The sequence below is a fragment of the Conger conger genome, chromosome 2, assembly GCF_963514075.1.
Source record: "Conger conger chromosome 2, fConCon1.1, whole genome shotgun sequence".
In the NCBI taxonomy this organism is placed as follows: Eukaryota; Metazoa; Chordata; class Actinopteri; order Anguilliformes; family Congridae; genus Conger; species Conger conger.
Window position 1 is genome coordinate 65356886 of NC_083761.1, and position 20009 is coordinate 65376894.

General features: G+C 43.8%; 1 protein-coding gene across 4 annotated transcripts in view; it reads left to right on the plus strand.

The window, feature by feature from the left end:
• The window catches only part of rbfox3a (RNA binding fox-1 homolog 3a), a 154512-nt gene that overhangs the window by 22319 nt on the left and 112184 nt on the right, over positions 1-20009 (plus strand). For 3 of the 4 annotated variants that reach the window (XM_061230356.1, XM_061230354.1, XM_061230355.1), the window contains exon 1: positions 13881-14075. The exons of the other annotated variant lie outside the window; for it this stretch is intronic. In XM_061230356.1, coding sequence (XP_061086340.1) covers positions 13950-14075 — 126 coding nt within the window. In that variant the 5' untranslated portion in view covers positions 13881-13949. Of the gene's footprint in view, positions 1-13880; positions 14076-20009 lie in introns of those variants that run through there. 4 annotated transcript variants of the gene reach the window in all.

The following is a 20009-nucleotide window of genomic DNA, read 5'->3' on the forward strand; positions in this document are numbered from 1 at the left end:
GGTCAGTGCAGGGGACACGGGGGGGTCACCCTTGGGGGTCACATGATTGAGGTGAGGCCAAGTAGGTGAGCAAACTGTAAAGACCTTTGGAAAAGTTGTAAAAGTTGAAGAGTCGTTGATTCGCCTTTGACTCGTGTTCGTTCTTAGCTGTCAAAGGCACGCTATGGCTGGCTTTCTCCTAGAAAGGTGCCAGTTTACATCATTTAGAATTCTTAATGTACGGGGTGTTTGTCTGATTTTTCTCAAGCTTTTCCCTTCATAGGCTTGTTTCTCACTGACAGCTGCGTTCCTGTTTTTTTTTTTTTGTTTCCCTCTCTGTGCTGTTCTCTGAGGATTAGGTTCTATGTGTAAACTACATCCCCTTGAAAAAAGCCTATCAATATTGAAAGCACCTGAAAAGAGCAACATTGCTGGAGGTGGTCCCAGGAGCAAAGTCAAATTACCCGCTAGACTGAGAATAAATCAGCAGTGGCCTCCGCAAGAAAATTTACGAGTCACGCTTGATAGATAATACAGAGCGGCCTGATTGTGCACTGCAGCCTCTGTCTCCAGGTCCTGCTGTCCCTCCCCTTTCATTTCCTCTCTGTAACGCTGTGTGGGTTGTTCACTCATTTTCCTTTCTTATTTACTGAGTGTTCGGGGAGAAAAATGAAGTTTATGGTAATGGTGCCTTGTCAAGTCGGCTGAGGTGTGCTGTTCTGTCTGGCTGCCTGCCGGCCTTTCTCCCTCTCTCTCCCCCTCTCTCTTTCTCTCTCTTCCCCCCCCCCCCTCTCTCTCTCTCTCTCTCTCTCTCTATCAATACGTGGTCTTTACCTCTTTTACACTTCAGGAAATCACGCCATGTTTCGTTAATGGCAGCGCAGGAAATTATGAGTTTCTTTTATGGAAGTAGTTGTGCCCCAAAAGTACAGCCAGACCTGGCAGTCCAAAAAAAAGATAAATGAGGGCTTTTAGCAGCCAACCTAAAAACTGCCAGAGGCCTTGTTGTTACAGAACCCGAATACGGTCCCTAAAAGTTTGGTCCAAAGAAAGAAAATGGGCCATTAAAAATGCATGTAGGAGCGGGCGAAAATATGCGCATGGAAACATTGTTTCTGCCTGGTGAGCCTCCCTTGATACACTGCCGTTTCTTTAAATCGGGAACACTCATTTCACAGAAATGCAAATGTCTGTGGCGCTACAGTTAAATTCAATCTGAGATATATTGCATCCAGGCGGAGGAAAGAAGTAAACCAGAACAGGCTGGATTGCTTCTGGAGAATTACATTTCGGTGACGTCAAAATGCAAAACCGCTGGACCAAATCCCAAGCCGGGAGTTTATTTTGTTTCAGAACGTCTAAGACTGCACAGAGCAGAGATTTAATCCCCCCCCCTCAACCCCGGTACCCGGAACTGAGAAGTTTTGACGCGGTGCATTAACGGAGGGGGAGGGGGGTGAAAAGAGAAGGAAACGGGTCATGATGGTGTGACTGACGTTACTGATGGAAGGTGGCGGATGTTCTTTCGACAGGTTTGCCGAACATTAAAGCCTTTACCCCCCTCCCGCGCTCTAACGTGTCACCGAGCCTCTCCCGGGGGTAAAGAAGGGGCCTTTGTCTTTGCCTCTGTCCCCAAAAGCGGGGCGTGGTGTCAGCGCGGGGGATGACATAGTGCGGTGTCAGGGCCCCCATTATTGGGCGGAGGCGCTCCCTGCCACGGACGGGTGAAGAGACGCGACGGCCTAGCGGGCATTAGCGCGCGGCCTCTACAGCCCCGGCCCCTCCCCGGGCTCCCGCGGCCCCTGTGTGCTCAGATATACGCCCAGGCATGCAGTATTTATTAATCACCGTCCTTATTAGAATCCACTCCTCACCTGGGGGAAGGAGGCTGCCTCCCGCACGACCTGCTGACCCCTGCCGCTCGGAGCCCTGGTGCGTGCGGGAGAACCGGGGGCGTCGTATTAGACCTGATCAGAGAGGCGCCTCGGAGGCCTACACAGGCCCAGCATGCACTCCTCGTCCGTTTCCCGCCTCTCACCGCAGGCTGCAGCCGCTTTTACTGTTCTGTATTCCTGCGGGGTGTTAGCTAGATAACTGGGTGGAGAAAAATCCGGAACCTTCCCAAATCTGGAACATGGACTGAAGTAAAAACGGCTTTTCTGGGTTTTACTCAACGCAGTTATCCAGCTAACTCAGTAATTCTGCTATATGATGCACCCCCCTGTTCTCTGTGAAATGTTTCATTTCATGTAAAAAAAATATTTTAAATGATCTGAGGAAGGATTTAGAACTGTTTTACTATATGGACTACACATTAATATGCAATGATGTGCTAGCCTAATAATCATAATAATAATAATACATGTATAATAGGACATAGGCGGCACGGATGGTGCAGTGGGTAGCACTGCCGCCTCACAGCAAGGAGGTCCTGGGTTCGAATCCCCGTCGGCCGGGGCCTCTCTGTGCGGAGTTTGCATGTTCTCCCCGTGTCAGCGTGGGTTTCCTCCCACAGTCCAAAGACATGCAGGTTAGGCCGATTGGAGAGTCTAAATTGCCCGTAGGTATGAGTGTGTGAGTGAATGGTGTGTGTGCCCTGTGATGGACTGGCGACCTGTCCAGGGTGTATTCCTGCCTTTCGCCCAATGTATGCTGGGATAGGCTCCAGCCCCCCTGCGACCCTGTTCAGGATAAGCGGGTTCAGATAATGGATGGATGGATGGATGGATAATAGGACATTGGAGATTCAAACAAGGTCTTATTCTATCATTTGAATTTGAATTGTTACTGACATGCACAAAATATTTGTGCGCAATGCCGATTGTCTGACATTGATAGTATTTTATGTGCATTGTTTTATCAATGGAACATGTGACAGGGTTGCTTTTTGTAAAGAGCTTAAAATGGATGGTTGAAGTTACTTGCATACGACATATTGGGTAAATGCTCTTCTGTAACTCTTTTTTAATTATTATCTTTATTATTATAATTTTTTATGTTAATCACAAGCTCTCCTCTCTGTCTTCAAGGATTTTCCAGTACATAGCATACATATATATGAAGAAAGGCAGTTCTAAAACCTTGCATTCATTGAACGCTTGCCGAAAAGACAGTAAAAGGTAGGCATTAATCACGAAACACTAATTAGTTTGTAACATTTAAATTGTACATTTACGCATCAATCTAATAATCCTGAATAAGGCCAAGGTGGTGCCAGCTCAATGGTAAGCTAATTAGCTCACAATTATATTTTTAATTATATCCTAATAAACTCATTTTACTCGAGTCATGATGTGTTACACTCTGCGCTAATATAATCCTGCGCTGTATGAGGTCCGAATCTCAAGCCTAATTTAGTTCTGTTTAATAAAATCGGGGAGAGGAATCGGTCACCGTGCTGTACGTTCTCTGAGCGATGGGGCTCCTGGTGCTGTTTGACGATGAGCTACTCGCTCCGCGGTGTATTCCGCACCACAGTCATCACCATTAAGCCCCTGTAATTGCGGGATCCGCGTGGCATTCATCTCCTCCCCGGTGTCCCGGGCTCCGCAGCGCGGTGGCGCTGATTGGGCCCGGGAGATGGCGGTGCAGCCCGCGCACCCATCAGCCAATGGGAGCGGGCGACGCGGCACGTGTTCCTGGGAACGCGTCGCCTCCGCGCGCGAGCCTGTCGGCAGATATCCGTTAAGGGCTCGGGTTCGGTCGTGACCCCGGCGCGAACCCGCCGCTGCCTCCAGATGCTGACGAGAGGTTTGGGGGGTTGATGAGCCATTCGGGATGTTCTGGAATCTTCCTAGCGTATAAAATCAGGAGTCATCTCATCTGCGAATGCTCTGAGGCGTTCTGCGCTGTGCGGAGGTGGGCGGGGCCCTCCTAAAACATTCAGCATTACCCTTGTCATGTCTCATCACGGTCCACTCCAACACCCAGGACTACCGCAACCTATATTCCTGCCGGGGCCATTCGCCGTTTTGGGAGGAGCTGTCTTCCCCGGAAACTTGTTCGGTTCTACTGTATTTGTGAGGACCGTGGTGTGTTTTCAATCGTTTTGGACCCACCAGCGAGGGGTTTCTCCGTTCCGCCCACAGGTCGTGCTCACACCATGCACCATGCGATGCAGCATCGTGTGTCAGTGCTGCTTGTGGAGACGGCCCTCTAAACACTTTCCTCTCACTGCCAAAACCCATCCTTTTGTGTGTATTTCTTTATGCGTTTTTGTGCAAATCCTTCACGTAACTCCACGGTGTACTTAGCTGCTGTGGAAAAACTCTGTATTGTCTCTTCCTACTTTGTTAACACAAGCTTTATTTTACATGCCCTGCAGACACCCTCATCCAGATTGACTTGTGTAGCTTAGTGTTTGCTGTTTGGTGTCTGATCCACTTAAACAGCTGGAAGTATGCTGAAGCAAGTCAGGTTAAATATACAGCTCAAGAGTACAATGGCAGTTCGCAATGATAGAAGGGAACCTGCAGCATTGTATGGACAGGACAGGTCACAAGGACCTTTTCTGTACTGTATTCTAATTTTAACAGCGTACTGTGTGTCTCATTCAGTTTCTCATAAGCTGTTTTTTTTGTGGATTTAGTGGTGCATTGCTTTCGACAGTACGTTAAGCGGTATGATAAATATGCACTATACACTATATTCTTTGGACTTTGGCAACATTGTGATAGTTCATCTGAAAACAAGAGCCTGGTAAGTCACCTCACAAATTAACTTTTATAAATTAGTTGTTTCCAGCCAGAAATGCATAAAAATATATTGTAAATTATGCATTGCTTTCATCTGTTCTTCATCTGCATTAAACAGCGGCCACAATGTACTATTACGTATTTTAAGTCCATGACCAAGAATATAATCTTAGTATACTTAGGAATGCTTACAGTTAGTATGGCATTTGATATTGATCAAGAAAGTGTTTTGTTTTGTTTTGTTATGCTAGCTTATAAATATTCCAGACTTCAAACAGATAAATATCCTATATGATACAGATATGATACTTAATGTCCATATTCTATTCATTTTTAAAACAATTTATCAAGTCAGCTTGAACCAGGACTGATTGTAAGGCACAAAAAATTATTCCACACACAATGTCAAGGGTCAATTTATTTCCCCTTTCTGGTCTGAACAACAAAGGAACCACTTGACAGTGTCTAGTTAAAGGCAATGTCAATGTCTTTAACAAGTTTGTGTACCTAATAAAGTGGTCCCTGAGTGTATATGAGCTCCATATTGCCTCGGACAGACACATATTTTGATCCTAGGATAGACGTACATTTAGATCTCCTAATCTAGTCACATGTGGTTATGGTGCGGATTCTCAGCTTTTATTAAACAGTATTTTTATCCATTATTCAATATGAGGACTAGAGCTGTACCAGTGAAAGTCATGGAAATAAGAAATAAGAATAAAACAGGCAGAGACATTGGGCAAACCTTAGGCTTACGAAAATCAACTGTTTGCAACATCATATAGAAAAAAGACATCACTGCTAAGTAATCACAACGGGCCTGGTGGCCAAGGAAGACCTCTGCAGTTGATGGCTGAATAAAATGTAGCATGTGTTTCATATACTGAAGAGAAAGCTTAAGTGAACTAGCCTCCAACAAGCTGGGGCTGAAGATGGCTACAACACAGGCCTGGTTGAGCATCACCAGAGAAGATACTCTCGGTGATATCTAAGTACTTCAAGTAGTCATTGCATCCAAAGGATAAACCCCATGACATACTGAAAGCTTCACAGCTCTTATGATATACAGCAGGGATCATCAAACCATGGTCCTCAAGGTCTGAGACCTGCTGGCTTCCCACCCTCCCTTTACCTGGGAGTCAGGTGTGAAGACAATCTGGCCCATTATTAGCACCAGTTTTTCAGATAATTAACTGGGAGAAAGTAAAACCAGGGCCAGATTTGGATCCGAGGTCCAGATTTGATGATTGCTGATCTGCAGTATATGCATGCTTGGGATGATGGTCTCATGCCATTCTCGCCCAGAGGTCTATATACATCATGACAACTGCACAGCTGGGATTGCTCTATTCTGTCTATACCAGGGCAGTAACCATGAATAAATATTCAATTCCAAATGTCTAAAAAATAAAATGCTTATAAAGTCCCACCAAGAAATACTGTACAGTTCCTATGTCATCTCGATGGTAAGGAATGTCTTTAGTAGATAGTTGCAAAAACTGGTGTTGTTCAAGAGATCAAAATAAAATGGGTACGATCGGTAAAAAAGTGGGATTTGGAAACACACATTTCTCAGACCTTTCTCAGATTTTACATACATATAGACAAATATGTTTGCTTGTCAAGTTCACCTAAAAGTACTGATCAGTAACCAGTTTTAAAAATGTAGTGCTAATGATGACAGTAAAAAGCTAGTATTATTTGCTGCATAGGGATCAAGTATTTGCTAGTATGCTAGCAAGATGCATTAACTTACATTAGCTACCTAGTACATGTGACTTTGTGTGCTTACTGCAATGAGTCATGACAGAGACTGACAGTTCATTCGCAATAACTAGCTAGACTACTCACCTTCAGTTAGTGATAACCAAATTTAGTTAGCTATGCATATTCTATATCTATGTAGTTGATTTGCTTTAAATTACCAGTAAGCAGTTGCGTGTGAAACAAGACAACAGTTTCTTAACAGCATGAGCCACCTAGCCACCCCCATAGAGCGCTACACTAAAGGAAAAGTGTACATCATACAAAAGGGACAGAGTTGCTATTGTACCAACTATACTGTAAATACTGTTCATAAAGAAAGCGATCACGATTTTGAAGAGGACAAAAACGATCCCATATTAGGCGTATATGAAGTCAAGGCAGCAGAGGGAAGAGGGGTGACTTTCCTCCTTTCTGTTGTTCCACCTTGCAGAGGACAAGCACCTTAGGGGATGAAGGTAGAGGAATTCCTAATGTTGAAGCCCTTCTGTCAAGTTTTAGCCCCCTTTGATACCCGCAAGCACTCCTCATTTCAAATGCGGAGCTATATCAGCTGGGATGCCACGTTTGAAAGTGACTTTCCAGGAGACAACCATTGCCTTTTGCATAAGGTTGCTATGTACAGCCACATCCCTCAAACATTAGTCTTTCATACCTCTGCTGTGTTTTAAGAGTGATTGTCCCCCTTACTTCAACCCCTGATCCATCCCCTGCCACTCACCTCTTTTTTCATGGTTCTTGCATTGTGTCAATAAACTAGAAAGTATCTGTCACGATGTAGGAAAATAATACATATTTCAGTAAGTTCAAACCATCTTTGAAGTTAAGGCTCGCTTGCTTTGAAGTTTCAATGTCATAGAGCTTTTAAGTTCTCATAAAGACAAGGAAAAAAATTAAAGCTTCCAACTGATTTTTTTTCATTTGAGCAGACAGTGTTGAGCAGAGATCAATATCACAACGGTGATAAAAAAAATAAAAAAAACAACAACAACCAGGATCTTTATTTGCATGAGTTAATGTGGAAATGGCATGAAACAATCTGAGCAAATTTTAATGTTAACAGTATATGTCAGAACGTTGTGCATTTGATTTACTTCACATTTTTGTGATACCATTTTTTATGAATTGTTGATGAATTGGAACTACAGTGCAATAAGAGACACCACAGATTGAATCTAGTGTTAAAATCATAATTACATTTCTTTTATATCATGTTTTCCTTTGCTAAGAAAAACACTGGATGTTATTGCCATCTGTAGAAATTGAAATAAAGGAAGCCCACTTTAATTCAAGGAACTAGATCATTTTGTGCATGGTAGTTGCAATTTGATTTATATTGTTTATTTTGTTTGTTTGGTTTTTTTTTTACATTACAAATCCATTACTTCACCATGTCAACACAACCACTCACCTCAGCTGGATCAGATAAATTTGATGAGAACTGAAAAATGTCAAATACCTTTGAAGTGCTGACATGCAAATGTACCTCCGCCATTTTGAATACGCTTTCTAATGAATTCATCCGGACAGGGTGAATGTACAGTATGAGCTTGTGGCTGAAAGGGCAGAACAGGGTGCGTTTTTGCTCTATGGCTTTTAAAGATGTAAGACAAGGTGCACGGAGGTGCAGAAAGTGGGCACTAAGCCTGCTGTCTCCGTGCTTTCATTCACTTGCATGTTCCTGGTGATGAGTTGCCCGAAGCCTCTCTCAGAAGTAAAATAAATATTTCATGATTGATCTGATGTGATTTCCTGCAGTCTATGTCAGCTCTCTCTGTACTCCTGCCCATCCACACCTTTCCGCCCTCCACCCCCCCCCCCCCTTCCCAGGAGCAGTACCACTTCCTGCGTCACCCTCTCTCACCAATCACTGGTCTGCTAGGGCTAGGGGAAGTGTGGGTTGGGAGCGGTGGTCAGTAGCCATGTTGACCATACTCTGGTTGCTTTGTCTCAGCATTGCAAGTTTCAATTGTGTGGTGCTTGTATTTTTTGGTAGGTAGTGATTGTGGAGAGCTTTTAAGGTGCTTTATTGGCAGTGGTAATCCTACCCTTGAGCTGACGACTAAGCCCTCCTTAGACACCTCACTCACCCCTTTCTCGCAGTGCTGTGGGATTATCACACACTCTAAACCAGGCTGGCTTCGGTGTCCACCCTCAGCCAGGGGTTATGATGAAGAGAAGCGAAATTGCTTGTGGTGCTCACAGTGACCACCCGATTCTCTAATGGCCTTTGCGTCAGCTGGGCCCAGGCAAGACTGCCATCTTTTAGGCATTTAGCGTTCAGAGCCAGGGTTAAACTTCCTCCTCGAGTGCCTAACTCTGTACCTAAGGTGGGTGCTTTTAGGTGAGAACTAAAAGTATTGCATAAATATTTGTGACAGCAAAGCTGGTCCAGTCGAATATGGGCTTGACAAACAGCTGGTTGACAAGTTCAGACCAATTCCCAGCTTGGCGTGTTTTTAAACAGCTGGTAGGTTGTTGACCAGCTCATACCCAGTTAGACCTGCATATGACCACCAATTCTCAAGCTGGCATAGCTGGATTTTACAGCCGGTATCTTAAAACCCATGGCTTTCTCTGGGTCTGTTTGTTGTGGCAGTGTAGACTGAGAGCTGATCTTTCCATATTTGAGTGTGCGGGAGAATTGCTCTCCATTGCAGTGCCATTTATCCCCATCATAACTCATTTTTAATTACAGCCCATTAATAGTAAGGCATCGGGGTTGTGAGCCGGCCCCCACTCTAACTGCGCTCGTCTGTTCTGTTGACAGTCAACAATGGCTGAGTGGTAAATGGCGCTGATTTGGCAACCTAAACAGTTCGAATTCCATTGTTGTCACAGCGCCTCTGTTATGGTACAACCCCTGCGGCATTAATATTCATAATTACTCAGATCTGTACATAGAAGGAAGAAAGCAAAGACAGGGGTTGGTCTCTTTGTGCCCTAATTACAGGTAAGGACAGAAGAACCGCGGTGGAGTGTCGTTATCGTCGTAGCAGGAGCGGGTCTCCCGGGGGCCAGGCTCCGCCATCGTGTCCGAGGTTGGGGGAGATTTATCTCCTGCGAGTCGGGTTCGGGGGGCCGTATCGAGATGTTTTGCATTGAATTCACTCTGGAGTCTGGAGGAGCAGGGAAATTAGCAGCCGAGGCAAACTGTTATAGGGCACCTGAGAGAGGAGAAGAAAAATCCAATAAAGGAAGAAACCAGAACTGAGAAGCTCGGGGAAGTGGCCACAGCTTTCGTGAGCGAGAACCCGGCAAGATTAGGGCCCAATTTCAGCGGCAGACCTGTAGTCACTTCACAAGCGCGGATAAACTCAGCACCTCGAGGATGGCGGCGACGCACACTCAGTGTAGATGGCAGAGATAGCGCCGAGGCTTATCAGAGTGACATGTTTCCAGGACGCTCCTTAAATCCCCAGCAGAGGACCCCAGTCTCTTATCACATATCGAGATTGTCTGCTTGCCTATATTCACAAAGCTGGAAAGGAATTGCTTGTAGAACAAGTCTTTGGGTATTATTGGTCAGAAGATAAAAAATCATTTTACTTGTGTTTGTGTGTTTGTGCGTTTACAGGGTGTGTGCTTTTTTCCACTCGGAGCAATCCCTCATAGATGTCATTTATCCATTCATGGAACATTAACCTGCATTTTTGACTGTCATTAACTTAATTTAGTAAAACATGGCCTCATGTAGCTGTTCCTTTCTTTTGCAGTTTATGTTTAATATTTTTTTAAAGGACAGCAGTAATGCAATTTTAATATGCAATTTTAGTGTTTACTTGGTAGTAGTTTAGGATTTTAGGGGTTCAGGCCTGGCCTAATTTTTCTTACAGCATTTTCAGTTTCTTCTGCAAATTGCCATTGTGCCAGTGTCTCTGTAAAAAAGCACAATACAAATCGAATTGATTTTGAATTGAATGGTGTGTTTTTACCTCAAAACCAAAAATAGGCTTTGAAATGATGACTATTAAAATTATGAGAAAGTCAATACTAATTTAAACAGTGTTTTGGTGTTGGCAGAATACTTTCTTTAACATCAGTTTGGTGACTGCTGATGAATCCACAAACTAATGAATTGAAATGCGTATGCGCAAGGCTTGAAAACAGCTATTTAAACAACTGTTCCTCCTTCCTATTGTATTGTTTTGGTTGCATATTCTTAGTGTAAAGTGCAAAATGAAGCCAAACTATGACGACGAGCTTAAAAAGTAACACATAGTCTGTAGGCTGTTTGGCTGGCGCAGAAGAATGTGCACAATAAGTTAAATTAAATTATGACTTGTCCAGGCTGACATTAGACGTTGCTCAATATGCTTAATGTGTGGCGTTAAATGTATTGGTAAGAGCTTCTGTAAAAACATCAGAGACACTGTGTCCTTTGGGTGTCACCTGCAAATGACCCTCCCCCCTCAATATTGCCTCCATGTTTGATCATTCATCATTCTTCATTTCCTCTCTTCCATTGCTTATTCTTGTATCACGCTTATGATCTCTCCGTGGGGAACTTGACAAAGTGTGTGTGGTGAGAGTGCTGAGCACACAGTGACTGCTTTAACCCAACAGATACATGTGATTGATGATTATTAAGTCTTATTGCATAATAATGAGGGAGCAATTGGCTTCTACACTCATGAAGGACGAGGCAGATTAGTATTTTCCATGCGGGTGCATGATGGGTAATATGCTAAGTGCATGATACCCTGCAACTACTAGAACGTCCTCTAGGTGGCTTCTCATTTTGGAAACGTATTGAGATTGTCACATGCATTTACTGAAAGCCCTATTGCAAACGAATGTGGTTCCACTAATGTTTCAGCGAAGCGCTTTTACAATGCGATGTGATTACTCTTTTAGTTTTGCTTCAATTTGCTTCAATTGTTGGCAGCTTAAAGCCAAGATTAAATGTTTCAAAACATTTTATTATAAGGTTGTGTTATTATTTAGCATGTGTTGGCTTTCATTATTTTACACAGCATAACTGCCTTCCAAAGTATGAGCCAGTAGAACAGTAATCTGAGTAGCATAAGCATTGTTTTCCAAGCAGATGGTTTTAATTTTATTTCCACGCTCACTGCTTAATTACTTAAATGCTCTTTTTTAAGTAAATGTTTTCCACCTGTTAATGAATTTTTAATGGCCTAATTTAGTAGGTAAAAGAACTTCTGATTAAAAAGCAAAACAGTCATTCTCTGTAAACATCTCATTAGTGCATTAAAAAAACATTTCTAAAGAGACCTCACTTCAAAATAATCATTGTTACAAAGATATTGTTTGTTTTCTTTTTCAAGCTTAATACTCCAACTCATTTTTAAATAAAAATGTTTAAATGTCAGGAAACTGTCATAATTATTTTTTACATTCTTAAAATGATTTATGGCCAAATGAATATGAAACATGACAATTATCATAAAGATAATTGCAATGTTGATGATGATGGTGAAAAATGCAAAATGTTGATGATGATGTTAAGATACAATATTATCATCATAAATAATATTAATGCAAAAATAGCAAAATACATTTATTTATTAGCATATGGGATGTCGATTTGGATAATTTTGGCATTGTCCATAGTATCACCATAATCTCACCACACCCCTGTCTGTGTGTCTGTGAGCCTTTCCCGATGGTGCCAGCCCCTACTCTTACCGAATATTAAACCCTCCATACTCTTCAGATACAAGCCCTTGCTCCCTTAAAACATTGCACGAGATTATAGCATGATTAAAACTGAGGCGTGTGTTTCCGCTCTTGACCCGTTCTGGTCCGGGCGTGTTTGTGTTTTCTTGGTTCTGACGCGGCACTTCCAAAATGGCCGACGAGCTGGAGGGAGTGAAAGAGGACCAGCAGTCCCGCTGAATTGAGAAGACTACAGTTAAACGAATGGGCTGTGAGTCATACGAGCGTCGGATTGATGGCGAGCGTGACGGCACTGTGAGTGGGACAGCCTTGTGAAGACCGTTGAGAGACGTCAACCACGGCAGAGCAGAGGTCCGCTTATGGGAATAAGAGCAGGAGAGAGGCGGAAAATACCGGAAGATGAACGGTGTAAAGCAATGACGCTCGTAAGCCCGTTTAATTGTAAAAACTGAATGATGGTCAAACGGCTGTTCGTCAGGCACGTAGAAAAACGTCTGGAATTCCTCTAAAGTGGATGGCAGTGCATCTCAAAACAGGAGAAACACAGACTACAACCTTTGAGGTGATTGAGTACTTATGGGTATTTATGAATACATGGACGCTGGTTTTAGGAGAGTGTCTGTGGCTTGGTGGTCACTGGCTTTTTAATAAACATCAGTAGGTGCAGACACGTGGCAGCTTTGGGGTGGGGTGGGGGGAACAGTGAGGGTTTTGTTTGTCCACAATAGGGGTACATCTGTTGTCTTTGCATCCAAAGGATAAACATACTCCAAAATGAACAGTCGCCTTCATTTTGTTCTGTTGTAATCTACCACAGTGTTTGTCATGCAGGTCACTATGTCTTGTACGTGCCCTTACTGTATTTTTAAAGAAAGAACTACTCAAAGCCTCAAAGCACGGTGTAGCCAGCCCAATTAATAAGGTTTCAGTCAGAACACGGACGTGAATGCGTTACACCGATATGACTAATTACCGCTAATTTCTGTGTTAATGTGAGGTCCCAACGTTCACATTTTCTTTATTATGAAAAATGGTAAACGTCTCGGAAAAAAAATCTCAGAAAAGTAAACTGTCCAGACTATCGCAGCTCACGAATAAATGTCGAAAATAAAATGATAGTCAATAACAATAAAAAAAGCACGGTCTCCAACCCGTGTTTTTATAACGTGTTGCTTTAAAGCATAAAACTATTTTCCGTACGTGTCCTAAAACGCGCGCGGTCGCGGCAGAAGGCGGAAGGGCAGCTCGCCCAGCCTGCAATTAAAGGCAGAGTGCCACGTGCGCTCCGTCCCGCGAGGGGTTAACGCTGAGGATCAGCTGTTGTAATGTCATTATGCATTCCTTTCATTTTATACAGTGGGCTGTTTGATGTTTGAATACCCGAGAGACTTCATCACCCCCACACACACACACACCCACCCACCCCCACCCTCGCACCCCCCCCCCCTGCCGCATCCACTGCTACCCCTCCCAATTCCATCCAGAACCTCCCCCTCTGCCTCCGCATGCTTATATTGGCTTATATTCCTCCTAAAGTAAACAGTGGAGCACTGGAGAGAGGCCGCTCCAGCCCTAGCACATGCGTGTGTGTTGTGTCTCCGTGTCCCTCCACTTCAACAGAGACGTCTAGAGAAGCAGTTCATTAGCCAGCCGCAGAAACTACAACAAGAGAAAAAGAACAACAATAGCGAGGGGGAAGAGGGACCGGGGCAGTGGATGACAGAGAGAGAGAGGGGGAGAGAGGCTGAGACAGGGAGAGAGAGAGAGAGAGAGAGATAGAGAGAGAGAGGGGGGAGAGGTTGAGAGTGAGTCTGAAGAGAGAGAGAGAAAGAGAGAGCGAGAGAGAGAGAAGGATCTCCCAGCTTGATGCGCAAAACATCCCGCTACCACATGCTGTGCTCCATGGCCAACTCGGGCTGTCTGCTTCTCTCCGGGTCTGGGATGCTACCTCACTCCCTCCAGTGCCCCCCGGCATTCCTCTACCTTCCCGAGGTAAGACGCCGTCCCTGCTCTCCTTCTCCTGTTTTTCCGGTAGTCTCCGGCGACACGTGCTAGCATTGTGTTCCCTCCGCTCAGTCCTCCCCCCCCCCTGCCCGCCCCCCACCACCACCACCACCACCAACCCCCCCTCACTCAACCCCCCCCCCTCCACCCCCCCCCCCCCGCTCCCGCTTAGCAGGGGTCATCTCACTCTCTCCTTCCATTCTTTTCCATTGCTTTCTTTTCTCTTTTTTCAGTCTTTTAAAAAGTCTTTTGATGTAGTCGAGCGGCGAGTTAAGCCGGAAGACATACGTAATGATCGGGGGACTGCTTGTTAAAGTCTGCTTTTTCGGTTCTAATTGTGATTTTCCTTCCTCCGTACTTGCGTGTTTTATTTATACTTTTCATCGCAAAGCTTTTGTTGCGGTGTGAGTTTTATAATACACATGAGTATTTTATCATGTAATTGTTCATTTTCTCACGTTTCATTCAGTCATCTTTTTTTTTTGCTTAAACTGTAAATGTAAACAAAGCTCTTGGCTCATAACCGGTTTCTTTGTATCGGCAAATATACATTACTGACGTGGCTATACATTTAAATGTTTTCATTATTTGATTTGAAAGCATCATTTTGTGACACTGGCAGTGAGACTCAAAGCAGGCAGTTTTGAGTGGAACTTATTGTCTCACGGCTGTGGAGACGGTGACATATCTGCTCGTGGCCGACTGTGCTAGCCGGCCAAGCAGAGACAGATGTCCATACAATACTGAAATAAACAATAGGAATAAATGGTGTTTGGCTCACTTGGCTGAGAGGGTTCTTGAGGTTTTGGTGTGTGTGTGTTTGTGCGCGGGCCGTTTGTTCGCTGTGTGGGAGAGTGTGTGAGAATCTGTTTTACTACCGGCAGCATGTGCGCTACCAGACTGCAGCTTTCCTCCAGACAGTTTGTTATTGCAGCAATATAAAAAATGATAAGGCTGTTGAGAGATAACCTGCCGCATCCTGCTTCCAAATCGCGCTCACACATCACCTTTATGGCCGCGTCCGAGCCCACCCGTCTGCCCACACTGTGCCCACCCAGCAGCTGTCTGCTGGGGGGGGGGGGGGGGCCACGGCCGTCCTGGTGAGCCCGGCGCCGTGTGTGTGCAGGTGCCAAAGCAGGGGTCTCCGTGGGGACCTGTTCTGTCAGTGTGTTCAGGGATGTCCCGCTCTGTGTGTGTGTGTGTGTGAGAGTGTGTGTGTTTTGTGAGAGTGTGTGTGTGTGTGTGTGTGTGCGTGCATACATGTGCATGTGGGTGAGGGAGAGAGCGTGTGAGGGTGCATGTGTGTGCGTGTGTGTGTGAGAGAGTGTGTGTGTATTTGTGTGAGCGAGAGTGTGTGTGTGTGTGTGTGTGTGTGAGTATGTGCACAAGCGTGCGTGTGTGAGATAGTATGTGTGAGTGTGCAGTGTGTGTGGATTTGTGTGTGTGTGTGATTGCATACAATTTTTAACATGATGTTTGTTTTCACGCAAGCTACTTAATTGCCCGTCCAGTAATGAATACCGTGAGAGTTTTTACTGAACAGTTCCTGTCTTAATCTTAATCCCCAGAATCTTAAACCATGAAGAGTGGTCTTTTTCTGTTCAGTACAAATCATATGCAAGCTATTTTTCCTATTTAAAATCTGAGAAATAGTGCTGTTTACTACATTCATTATGGTGCTTTGTCTGGAAAACAGTGAGGTCTCTGTAGTGTTTATATATTTAAGCCTGGGAAATACTTTCTTGATTAATTAAATGCATATGACAATTATTCCATACGCTTGCAATTCTTTCATATTTACATAGTGGATGAGTAAGAGGCTTAGAAATGATGTTATTTTGCAGGCTGTCTCTGGCAACGGTATACAAATTATTTAATTTAAAACAAATATACATAGTATTTTTTTAATACATCTTGTTTGCAATACTTGCACTGAAAAATGTCAATATCGAACAGATTTCAACAGAAATACGTTTGAAATATTAACTGAAAGATTGACTTTAAAAGACAGATTCTGGGTGGTAAAAAAAAAAATGTTTTAACCGTCATTCCCCCTGCTCAATTCAGCCCTCCAAAGACAGCTTGAAGTGTGTTTGTAAAATGACCCGCTGAGTGAGTTCAGAGACGAAATGAACTTGGCCTGTTTGGCTTTTTCTCTTTTCATTTCCCCTCAGCAGCGGTCTGGCCTTCCTGGCACTGTAGCAGCGTGATTCAGACGCGTGGGTCACTCCAGCTCCTACTGCCACAGGACTGAATAAGACCAAACTATAATACGGGCGCCCAGTTTTTATACATGTTTACTGCTGCATTTTAATAGCGCTTACGTGGCAGTTTGTTCCAACAAATAAATACAAGTATGGATACATACTGTAGGTATGGCACATTCCCAGTCCTAGGCTCAGATTAAATTATTAGTGTGCAGTTGTTGGGGAAATCGTAATGACTGGAAAATATTTGCTTGCTGGTTGAATTGCATGAGTTAATTAACAGGGTTATTTTATGCATGCTGCATGGAGCAATGGTTAAAGCTGTGGATTGCTATGTTTTTTTTTATTTTAGTATTTTGAAAAGTAGGGTAAATAATGTAAAAATCAAGATATTCATGATGGATACATTTTGCAGATTGCAAGCGTTCTAGTGGAAAAAATCCATCAAGAATGTTTTCCAAATTTTGCTTTTATTAATGAAATACTCATTAAAATATTTAGTCATATATCTTTTGGAATAGTGAAATTGTATTTACATACTTATTTGTACAAAATTACAAAGCCTCATCTTCTGTTTATGTCTGTATTTTTGTGAGACATATAACACAGTAACATTCAGTGTTTTTATATGAAGTATTTACAAACTGTGCGTTTGATGCAGATACACTAAACGGGGTGTACAGTAAATATTGAGATGCATTGTCATATCCAGTTCGTTCCTCGCGCTGCAGACAGAAGAATCTTTGATATGGTATCCTCCAGCGGTGATCAGATCCCCTCGATGCGGCTGTGTCTGTGTGTGTTTACCGGGGTAACCCGTGTGAAGACATGCAGATGTATGTTCCTCACTGTTGCTCATAAAGGCTGCCTGAACTGTTGCTATTTTACAAGAGGGCTGCAATCGCACATGCGATTTGTCGGTCCCGCGTGCGTCGTATGAAGGGAACGAGAACGGCGTGTGTGTGTGTGTGTGTCTGTGTGTTCGAGTGTGTGTGTATGTGTGTGTGTGTGTGTGTGTGTAAACGGAAGTGAAAGCAATGCTGATCAGCTGTACCTCAGAACTCATTTTAAATGAGCTGTTACTTTTAAAAGCCTGCTGCCACTGCTTCATTTTACTGTATGACTATTTTTTTTAAGGTGAAGAAAGCAGCAGTGAATTCCATCATGTTTCATGTGCTGTTCTACGCACGGTGTAGTCCAGCGTCAGGATACGCATTTCTAAAGCAGGGGTGTCGGATGAGTACATCATTGCAGTGTCTTTATTCGTTTCTTAGATTACGAATCGGAGTCCTCCGGTTATCGGAGCCCTCCTGTTCATGTTCGTCTTTACCGGCGATGGTATAGGATTTCTTTTTTCACCACGGCGGCTGGTTTTCAACTCTTGAGTCAATACCGCGCAATAAATCTGCTTGTGCAAGCATCTCCCATCTCTCTGGGGAGGAGAAATCTTTACCCACATTCTGGATTGTTAAACAATGCATGCTACTGTATAATTTTCCCACAAGCCGGAGAAGGGAACGGGGTGCCGCTCTGCCCGTATGTTTTCACTGCCTGAAGTTGTGCTGTTTTGACAAGCATTAGGAGGGGCCCTTTTTTTAATGATGATTATCTTGTGTTTCGTCCACACCATCCTGGTTGCTCTGGTCTCACCTGCTTTGCTGTAAGGGGTCTGTCTCCTCCACCACACGGGCCTGATCCTTTTCAAACACTGTAACTAATACCCGGGCTCGTTCATCTCCTCACGCTGAGAGGGAGAGGAAGAGAGAGAGAGAGTGTGAGTGGGGGAGAGAAAGGGAGGGAGAGAGAGAGAGACCCAGGATTGGCGGTGTGTTCTTTCACCTCAGCTCAGGCCCCCATCTTGCTGTGCTTGTAACAGCGTCAGGGGACGGGCCTGGTTCAGTTCCTCTGGGGAATAGGGAATGCCACCTGACCGTTTTTTGTGGGGGATAATTATCGTGGCCTGAGCACTATTGATAGCAGTAAAGGTGGGTGATATTTATGAGTGTGGGGTTTTTTTCACCAACACATACTCATTAGGGCTTCTGGGGAACTATACAGATGCACTACTCCCGGCTCTAGGTGCGATTCAGACAGTTTGTTTTGTATCGTTTGACTCGTTGCGGAAAGGTTATGCAAGCATGTGTCTGTGCAGACTGCCCTTACGTGAGTGTGTGAATAGCATCGTATTCTAAAGCTAGCAGCACTTCACAGGACAGGGCCGGCGTGTTCTGAGAAGAAAGGAGTCCCGTCCTTTCAGAAGCGCTGTCGGTGTGACGTCGCACGATCAAGTCGTAGCACAGGGTGGGACTGCATTTCCCGTGTCACACACATGCATTGACCATCGCCCTTTTTGCCTCTTTTTTGGGGTTATTTGAGGCCAGAGAAACAAAATGCGCCATTTGTATTTGCTGCTTCTTGCTGAGATTCAGAGATTACCCTTCTTTCCCGTTTTAAAAATTCATAACTCCATTTTCCATTTTCTTTTTCGTATTTTTTTTTTACGAGCATGAGCGAAATTTACATTCCATGCTTTTCCGTCACTGAAATCCGGGCTGGTATTTATGCTGTGTAAAGATGGCTCTTTTCTGGAAGCTTCTCAGCGTGTTTTCCTTTCCATTTTTTCCCTGTGAAGAGAAGCCACGTAACAGAACAGTAAAAAAAAAAAAAACACAGAACTTGGTGGAATTCTTTTCTCACTTTTTTTCCCTCCCAAAGGTAAATTATGAATCATAGCAAAGTCATCCATTTTGTAGTTATATTCTGGAGTTTCTGTTGCATTTGATCAGTGAAAGTCTGCCGGAATCCAGTCTGACTCCATCTTCAGGACCCATCCTATTTTTCATCTCTTTTCCAAAAGGGACTCCCGTTGCATAAATGTGGTTACCAAGTTTATTGCATGTCATTCAGTTAAATTTCCATTTAATTTAACCTACCCTTGCAGTATGAAACTGCCACTTTTCCCCCTTGTGTTGTTTGTTGTTTGCTTTTTGCTTTAATAACAGTTTATTACAGTCGCTTAACAAGCCAAATATCCCAACCTAAAAGATTTATTTATTTGCTCATACGTTTTTTTTTCTTTTAATTTCATGTTTTGCAATGAAAAGCCTTGCAAAAGAAAGCCGCGTATCACAGACGTGTATCAGTGTGCGCGGAGAACCAGGAGGAGAGTTTAATTGGATAAAGCGCACGGTTCTTCAAGAAGCGAACGCGTGCGTTCTGTCAATCAACCGCACTGTCAGCCATGACAAGCCAACACAGTTAGATCATAATGGCGTGTGATACTAATTACTTTCACTAATTTTCCCGCGGTTGAGCGCTTTTCTCCAGTACGACGGTGGTCCCTTTGTACTCTGCTTAAACAGCAGAACAAAAACCTCCTCTTCTCTCCTCGCTCGCTTTTAAACTCTAGTTGTAGTTGATAGTGATTAATTTACCTGGAGGAAGGATATGAAAGCAACAGACTGCAGGCCTAGATACTGGACCAGGGAACAGAGGAGATCATGTGTTATTAGGCTCTGCTGGTGGGAGGCAAAGTCTGCTGGATGATTCAGTGAGCTCTTACCCGCCCTGCCTTTCTCACTATAAATAGTGTTTTTTTCCTCTAAAGACTGTGTGCATCTTTTTTTACATTTGGACAGTTAAGTATTGGTGTTCTTGTTTATTATATGCATTCTGGACTTACATGAACTGTACCTTTAACGGAATGTAAATGACA